At 66.7% G+C, this 8,683-nt stretch overlaps 2 protein-coding genes across 2 annotated transcripts; both read left to right on the forward strand.

Annotated features, from left to right (window-relative positions):
- Window positions 1-50: 50 nt before the first annotated feature.
- Window positions 51-488, forward strand: MNEG_10466 (hypothetical protein; the record flags this gene model as incomplete). The annotated part of the gene is made up of 1 exon (XM_014041061.1): window positions 51-488. The coding sequence occupies one exon, from the start codon at window positions 51-53 to the stop codon at window positions 486-488; it is 438 nt and encodes a 145-aa protein (XP_013896515.1).
- A 1,759-nt stretch (window positions 489-2,247) lies between these two features.
- On the forward strand, window positions 2,248-5,705 carry MNEG_10467 (hypothetical protein; the record flags this gene model as incomplete). Its single annotated transcript, XM_014041062.1, has 3 exons — window positions 2,248-4,560; window positions 4,645-4,719; window positions 5,109-5,705. 3 exons carry the CDS (start codon window positions 2,248-2,250, stop codon window positions 5,703-5,705), a joined length of 2,985 nt encoding a protein of 994 aa, XP_013896516.1.
- Window positions 5,706-8,683: the final 2,978 nt, after the last annotated feature.

Below are 8,683 nucleotides of genomic sequence, written 5' to 3' on the forward strand. Positions count from 1 at the left end.
TTCCTGCCTGCTCCCAAACACGCACAGGCTTCACCATCCCACCCTTCACAATGGCTCGTATGCTCTCCGTGGCCGCCCTGGCCGTGCTCCTTTTGGCCGCGCCTGCCCTCGCGGCCCGCGACCTCAAGCAGCTGGATTCCGTCACCGGCGCCGTGAATGGCCTCCTGGGCACCGTCGGCACCACCGTCGGTCGCCTCCCCGTTGTCGGCCCCGTCGTTGGGCCTGTTGTCGGCACCGTGGGCGGCACCGTGGGCGGCCTGCTCAACACCGTCGGCGGCGTTGTCAACACCGTCACCGGCGTTGTTGGCAGCCTCCCTGTCGCCGGCCCCGTCGTCGCCCCCATCCTCAACACCGTTTCCGGCACCGTGGGCGGCGTGGTCGGCACCGTGGGCGGCGTCGTCAACACCGCCACCGGCCTTGTTGGCGGCCTGACCGGCGGCCTGACCGGCGGCCTGCTCGGTGGCGTGACCGGCGGCCTGCTGGGCTGATTGCACAAATTTGACTTGTTTTCGCTTTTTTTTCAAAATAACACGTGCGATGCACTGCACTATCATCCTGTACGCTGCCGCTGTTCCATGCATAGTACACGCTGTGCAGCCTTTTGCTGTTTGGGGCTCCCTGCAATCCCGGGCGTGTCCTGCATACTGCACATGTAATTTGTGGCCCATCCACTGCACTGCAGCGGCTGATTGCAACTACACTGTGTAATCGTACCAACAACTTTAGCGCTCCGAATCAAATGTGACGCTCTGTCTGCATCAGCAAATGTGATGATTGGCAGGTGCTTTGACCATCTCCTAAGATGGCACAATTGCTGAATTAGCTGCACGTGCACTAATGGCTGCGCTGTGCTGGCAGCTGAAAGCCCTTGCGACAGCCTCAAGTCCAGTGATTCAAATGACAGGTGAAAAAGAAACACACCTAGCCATCTATCAACACAACAACCAATCGCACACCTTGCTGTGCACAGGATTTGCTCTAGGCTTCAAGGAATGGAGGTTGATGAATGTGTGTGTGTGTGTGTGTGTGTGTGTGTGTGTGTGTGTGTGTGTGTGTGTGTGTGTGTGTGTGTGTGCGCGCGTGCGTGCATGGTGCGCGTGCACCGCGCCTGAACCTGCACTTATCAAGCGGGCGCGTCTGTGCGCCGCCCTCGCACCCCTAATCCATGTGAATTATGGGGGCTGGGTCGCCCGCATCACAGCAGTGGGCTTGTGCTCGGTCTCTGCAGCGGCTGCCTTGCAGCAAGTTGCAGGGGCACGCACACCCACCTCGAGTAATTCTCTGGGCGTTTGTTGGGGTTTGAAGCGCAGCCCCACCGGCTGCTTCATAACAGCGGGCGGCTTGCACCCAAAGAAAGTCTGCCTGCTCACTTGCACGCATGCCTGCCGTTACACATGCTCATGTCAACAGATAATGTGGTTGCAGTTGTTTGAATGCTGCACTCATGAAGCACAGCTGTCTCCTGCTGCTTTGCTGCCAATGCGGTAGGTTGTGAGCGCACCACTTGTCCTAGCCTTGTGAGCACCTCGTCCTTGCCAGCCCGCCATCATACACGAGGCCGCGTGCTCTACCTCTTCCTGACGCATCCATCAAGTCTTAGCAAGGGTGAAAAGTTCATCATGGGCGTATACAGTCCCAACAGATCTACGCACGGTTCAAACGCCGTTGTGCCTAAGACTGTCACTTTGCAGCTGCTCCAGGTCTTGACTCACGTATCTACCGTATCTTTGCACTGCGCAGGTTTGCGATATATGTTGTCCTTTTTTGCGTTATAAGTTTACTATCATAAGCAAGGTTCTTCGCTTCCTCTCTACACTGCTGATGGATCTGGCTAGGCGAGGCATCCAGACATGTCGTCCCTTGGCGGCCTGACAAAGACAAAAAGGTGTCAGCTAGGCAAAGATTGTACACAACCCCGGGTACACAGGGGCATAGCGACCGGGCACACTGTGCACTTGGACCAACCTGCTGCGCAGCGAGCCATCGAGTGCGGAGGCTGCGGTAGCTTCTTATGCTGCGCGGATTGTGCACAGATTCACCTGGCAAAGGCCGGACCCCGCTGCTGTGCGGTGAGCGGGAGAAGTGATCAGAGTTGCGTGAATGTGCTGAGCCTGGTTCGACGTTTTTCAGTGGATTTTGCACCACACACGGCCACTATGGACTGAGTCGCGTCTTACATCGAACGATATCCCACGTCACGCTGCCCACCCCCCCCCAACATGGCATGCGCCGCACTCAAACCGCCAGATGGGGTGCTCTCAATTTCAACTTGAGACCTACCGCGCGAGGCAGGCTGCGGCAGCAGCAGCAGCAGCAGCATCAGCAACTGCAGGGCCACCCTCCCAGGCTGTGGCCCCCGTCGTGCAGCAGCATCCGTCAGCTTCGACGCCACGCCGCCCGACAGCCCCAGCCGGCGCCGTCCCCTGCGCCATGAGCGCGCCGCCGCAGGCGGCCAGCCGCGGCCCCGGCACGCCGCCCCCCGCGCCGGCGCACGCGGGTTCGCTTCCCATTAGCGTGCACGAGCCAGCAGCTCCGGCCGGCTCGCCAAGCATGACAGCTGTAGACGTGATGCGCGCCATGCGCCTGCAGTCGGCGCCGGCGCCCGCCCGCTCCCCGCTCGCGCCGCATGCGGCTGCCATGGAACACGGCGCCTCGGGGCCCGCCATGGGGCCATGGGGCCAGTCGGCGGTGCCCGGCGCCCGCGGGGCCGCGCATGACGCTGCCGCAGGTTATGAGGCCGGCGTCTCCAGCGGGGCGCCCGGCAGCACATGGCAGGCCTTTGCAGCGCCCGCAGGCTTCCGCGGCGCCGCCGCCTGCGACAACAGCATATGGGCGGCGCCAGGGCCCATGGCGCCTGGCTTTCCGGCTGCCAATCCCCTCACCTGGCGCAACGGGCCGCAGTTCCAGCAGCAGCAGCAGCAGCAGCAGCAGCAGCAGCAGCACCAGCAGCAGCAAGAGCAGCAGCAGCAGCAGCAAGAGCAGCAGCAGCAGCAGCGGCCGCCGGGGTCGCCAGTTGCTGCGATGACGGTTGATGGTGACGCCATGCCGCCGGCCCTGCCTGACAGCGCCATCGGCGACACGCACGACCCATCCGCCGCGCCAGCGCACGGCGGGCCAGCGCAGGGCGCCCCAGGTGGCACCAGCGGGCGCGGCCAAAGCGGTGGAGGGGTGACACAGCGCCTCGGAGGCGCCCAGCAGCAACACGCGGCCAGCCCTGGCCCCAACGACAAGCTCTCGCGCCGGCGCTTGCTGCGCGCAACGCGCTCGGCCCCCCAGGCGCCTCAGCCCGGCGGCACCGCTCCCGCCGCGCCGCCAGGCGGCGAGGTGCCTTTCGAGGAGCCCGCGCCTCTGTCAGCCGCGGGGCCGTCGTCTGGCGAGGCTCAGCCGCCGCCTGGGGCCCCGCCGCCGCCCGCCGCGGGGCCGCCGTCAGCCTCAGGGCCGCCGTCATCCGCGGCGCCGCAGCTGTCTCCCGCGCCGCCGCCCCCCGCGGCACCGCCGCTGCCCGCCGCAGGGGGGTCCTTCGCTGCGTGGTTGGGGTCGTCCGCGGCGCCGCGGCTGTCTGCGGCGCCGCCGCCTCCCGTGGCGCGGTCGCTGTCTGCTGCAGGGCCGTCCTTAGCCACGGGGCTGCCGCCGCCCGGTGCTTTGAATGAACCACTAAAGGCAAAGTCCTACACTCCCCTGATCAACTACGCTGGCCACCCGGCATCTGGCGGCCATGGCGTGGGAGGCAGCAGCATCAACAGTCCCTCCACGGCCGCCCGGGCGGGCCCTGCTGCGACCCAGGGCCCCGCCCCTTGCGGCGCTGGTGCAGCCGACGCCGGTGGCGGCGGCGGCGGTGAGGAGGAGAAGGGCAGCGGTGAGGCGGAGGGCGGCGGTGAGGCAGAGGGCGGCGGCGCGGCGGATGGCGGCGGCGGTGGAGAGGCAGAGGTCCGCGCAGAGCAGGAGGACGATGACGAGGACTCGCTCAAGTTTTGGGTCACTGACGTGGCGGCCGGCGCAAACGCCACCCTGCCGTCCCTGCCAGAGGCGCGCTCGCGCCGGCCCCTGTGCCTGCCGATCGTCGCCACATCAGCCAGAGCGGGTCCCGGCACCACGGAGATCATGACAGTGCTGGACGGGTTGACAGTGGCGATGAACATCATGGACGACCCACGGCATGACCTGACCACCGAGTTCGCCGCCGCGGCGGCTGTGGCGGCGGCCAAGTGCCCCCGCGGGCGCAGCTACCGATGCTCGCCGGGCGGCGCCGCAAGCCACGTCATGCGCATGTACGCGCTCGGGCGCGTGGCGCGCTGCGGCGGCGAGCCGCGCCCTGCGATCCTCATGGAGTGGGCGGGATGGGAAACGCTGCGGGAACGGATCTACTACTATGACTTCACCCCCCAGGCGAGCCGCTCGCGCTCGCGCCAGCGCGAAGCCCGCGCCGGCACGCCGCCCGCACATCCAAGGGGATCCGCCCAGTGCAAGGCCTACGGCGCAGCATGCACCTGGGGCCCCGGGAACGCTGCCCATGGCATCCCAACCTTCGACGCACGCGCCATGACCCGCGACTCGCTGGCGGTTCCCTGCGCCAAGCCGATGCCCCATCCTCATCTCTGCCGATCCCTGCCCATTTTGGGGCCCCCCAACCCTCCCTGCCCCCAGGAGCTGCGCCAGGTGACGCTGCAGCTGCTCGTCGGGCTGCACCAACTCGACGTGCACGCGCACGTAATCCACCAGGTGGGGCTTCGGGGGATGCCGTCATGCACTCACATTCGCCCACACGCGCCACCTAGGGTATTGGCGACACTAGCGCGTCCGACGCGCGTGCCGTGTGCTCAAATGCACGCGGCTCTCGCGCGGGCCGGGCGTTGCATGCGAGCACGCACCTGTATCAGGGCACGTGCGTATGACCCCAATGCGTCGTGTTTTGGCGGCAGCTCCCATCAGCGCCCCCGCGACCCAAATTTGCGCCCTCGCCACCCCCTGCCGTCAGCCATCTTTGAGATTTCCCCACCCTCCCCATGCTTGTCAACACAGTCCTATCCCAACTTCCAAACCACATGGCATCAACCCCTGCCCGTGCCCACCCTGCTGCCTGCACTCTGTCTTCCGTCTGCACCCCCCAGGACATCAATCCGGGGAACGTGCGCATGTTCGGCCTGAAACCGATGCACGTGAAGATTTGCGGCTTCGGCCTGGCGGTCATCGCGCACGGCAAGGTCAGTCACTCATCAAACATCGGCATGCACGGGTATGTCGCGCCAGAGATCGCGCTTCCGGCCGGCGGCGGCCGCAGCGGCGAGGGCGACGGCGGCGGCGGCAGCGGCAGGAGCGACGGCGGCGGCGCGGGCGGCGGCGGCGCGGCGCACACCGCGTCATGCGACCTGTTTGGCGTCGGAGTCACGGTGCTCGAGCTCGCGGCCCGCGCGCGCCTGGAGCCGGCCGTCGCCGCGCAGTGCGGCTACGACGGCCCCTTCCCCCTCGCGCAGCGCGTCATGGACACGTCGCGGCCGCCGCTCGCGGACGACCTGCCGCCGGTGTTCGCGGCCGCGGTGCGCGCGGCGGACCCGACCGGCGGGCTGCAGGATTTCCTGCGCGCGGCGCTCGCGCCGGCGGGGCGGCGGCCGACGGCCGACCGCGTGCTGACCATCGCCTATGAAGCCGCAGGGCAGGAGGACCCCGGGGGCAGCTGCTTCCAGTGGCTGCTGCGCGGCCGCAGGTGAAGCGTCGGCCGCGAGGCGTCTGGCTGCGCGGGCCCCTCTCTCGCGCCCGCGCAGCACGTACGCAGCTGGGCCCTCGATGCTGCCCGCTGCGCCCCGCCCGCGATCCCCAGGGCCCCCACCCCACCGCCCGCCGCGCCACCCCTGGCCGCCATGAGCCAACATGAAAGGTACGCCCGGGACGCCGCCGCGCCACCCCACGCCCGGGGCCCCAGGCCTGCGACCGTCCACTGACCCAGCAGCCCAGCCATTCGTCTAAGCGGGCCCTCGCCCCAGCCTAGGCTGCCCTTTGCTGCGCCGGCCCATGCCAACGCTCGCTCTCGGCTGCGCGGCCTCGGTCTGTTTAAAGTCACCGCACGCACCCCACCTGCCCTGCTGCCGTTTCATAGATGCGCGGGGGCACTAGGTTTAGCCGCTGAGCTGCCGCCGATAGCCGCAGGACGCGCGCCCTGCTGCCATTTGTGTGCGCGGGCGCTCCAGCTTCACGGACACCTCGATCACCCTGATTCCGCTTTGACCCTGCTTGAGAGAGCTCCAGCAATAGATAGCCGAGATTAGGCGTATCTCGATCGCTTTGCTGCCGATCTGAAGATGCGCGGGCGGTTCAGGTGTAGACAACCGCAACACGACCGCCCTGCCGCCGTTTGACTTGTGTGCGGGCGGCGGCTCCATCTGTTTGCACGCAGCCTGGCCTGGCTTCATGCTGTCTCCTGCCTGCGCTTGCGCCCGGCCCTCACCCGACCAGGCCCACCCTGCGCAGCCAAGCTTTACGTGTGTCCGGCTGCGCGCCGCGGCATGGCGCCCGCAGCTTGCTGGCCCTGTCGCCACGCGCGACGGCGGCCTGTCGCACACCTGCAGGGTTGCGGCCTTGCCCCCTTGCCCCCTGGCGGGATCACGAGCTCCTCAGTTCACAACACGAGTGTGTCTCCTTGCACCGCAGGAGACTGCGACCAACAACCCCTCAACGCATCGCGACTGTGCAAACCCCTGCACCATTGCCCCTGGCAGCGCACCCGCGCCACCAGAGCCAATCAAAAGATGCCAATCGGCGCACGCAAGCGCAATGAGATGCGTCCTCGTCCGCATGCATCCTTGCAGGCACGGGCGTGCCGCACATACAACTTGCTCTAAATCCCAAAGATTTTCCACGGTCGAAAGCAAGCCGTGCATTTGCACGCAACCCAGACGCTTCCCTGCACCAACAGCCCCATTTTGCTTCCCTGCTCCCGTGACCTTCTTTGCCGAGCGCCTCAGCCACCCGCGCCGCGCCTTTGGCGCGCTCCAGGCGCGCTGCCGGCTGCACCCGGCCGCAAGGCTGCAGCAGCCGCAGCCGCGCCCGTCAGCGCAGCTGTGGGAGCCCGTGGCCCCTGCACGCGTGCCCCCTCCCCCATGGATCACCCAGGCTGCCTGCTTCATCACATCTTCTTTGCCCTCCACGCACAATGTCCCAAGCCTGAAAACAACCGCTCCCAACACAAGAACCGGTCAACCGGCTGGGGCAGCCCGGCTGGAAAATGCCCCACCCTGCCTTGAGCTCACTCTGGCTTGCTATGCCGCCCAGTGTGCGCGCTGTATTCCGCACTGCGACTGCATGCCACGGCCATTCGCGCCTTCAGAGCTTTTGTGAGGAGCCTGCCCAGGGCTAGGTGTCTCAGGCCGCACCGCCAAACGCATGCATGCAGGCTCATGGCCCCTCTCTTGCCATTACGCCCACAACCAACAACAAGCGCGCACCTGTGCCCCCTCTCTGTCCACCGCGAAGCCGTCGGGAGTGGCGCGGCCGCCAAGAACCCTCTCGCGCAAGAGCATGCACGCCGTGCTTGAGTGCCACCATCAGCCCAGCACGCGATGAGGCTGCACGATGTCTTTGCCAGCGCCCTTGGCTGGCAATCGCCGCCTTCATGTCCCCCCGTCTTGCCCCTCGTCAATGGAGGCAGGGGTGCATTTTTTGCAGAAAACAGCGACGATCGTGAGAATGTGGGTGTGCGCCTGCCCCCAAGTGTGTGCCTGCCTTCTCGTGCGTGTTTGCCGCGCAGTGCGTCATGAGTAACCAAGGCTTGCTGGCGGAATCACTGTTGTCCAATCATCTGTGGGCGCCCATGAGGCGTCCGGCAGCAACAGCGGGGACTATGAAACAAGCCAAGCCAGACTGCTGTGCTGCATGCAGCCCCAAGATGCCAGCAGGGGGTGGGAGGTGGCAGTTGAAAGACGGAAAGATGAAAGGGCGTTGGGTGCGTGGGTGCATGGGTGGGGTTGCCGGCCGGATGGAGCCACCCAGTCTCAGCTGCCGCCGCAGCAGGCGATGCCGACGGTGCTGCGGCCAGCCCTCTGCCACACCCGCATACGCCTGTGCCTACGAGCCGAAGGGCTTAAGACGAATTACCATGGCCGTGACCACTCGAGATCGCCCGGGCATGCCCCAATCGCTGTTTGCGAGACACCCTCGCCGGCGTGCGCGCACGCGCGCAGTAGTAATTATTTAATTGCTCGTCACTCAAAGCAGGCGGCCCTGAACAAATGTGACACACACGAGCTCGCGCCCCCCCCCTTTGACAACCCCTGCCCCTCCAGCGTCACCGAGCGCCTCCGACCCCGCTGCCGGCCGCCACGCTCATGCCGCCGCCTCCCCGGCCCCGCCAGCCGCCCGCGCCTCCTGCGTGGCAAGCTGCTCCGGCGTCAGCGCGGGCCTCACGCCGATCAGGCTGTCGCGCGTGACCAGGCGCCGCAGCCGCTCCTCCGGCCAGCCCTCCGTGCCTTCTGGGCGCTGCGGAATAACGATGTACCGCTGCGCGTTGGGAATGTGCGTATGGTTGGGGGCGGTTGAAGGCGTTTTGGTGAATTGGTAGTCCAAGGTAGCGAAGGGCTGGTTGGCATGGGCGGTTGGGGGCGCTGAAAGGCGGGGGTGATGTGAGCGTCTCAAGGTCGGGTGCGACGATGTGAGTGGTTTGGGACGGTTGCTGCTGGCGGGGGGGGGGGGGGGG

The sequence above is a fragment of the Monoraphidium neglectum genome, assembly GCF_000611645.1.
Source record: "Monoraphidium neglectum strain SAG 48.87 unplaced genomic scaffold scaffold02326, whole genome shotgun sequence".
Lineage (NCBI taxonomy): Eukaryota > Viridiplantae > Chlorophyta > Chlorophyceae > Sphaeropleales > Selenastraceae > Monoraphidium > Monoraphidium neglectum.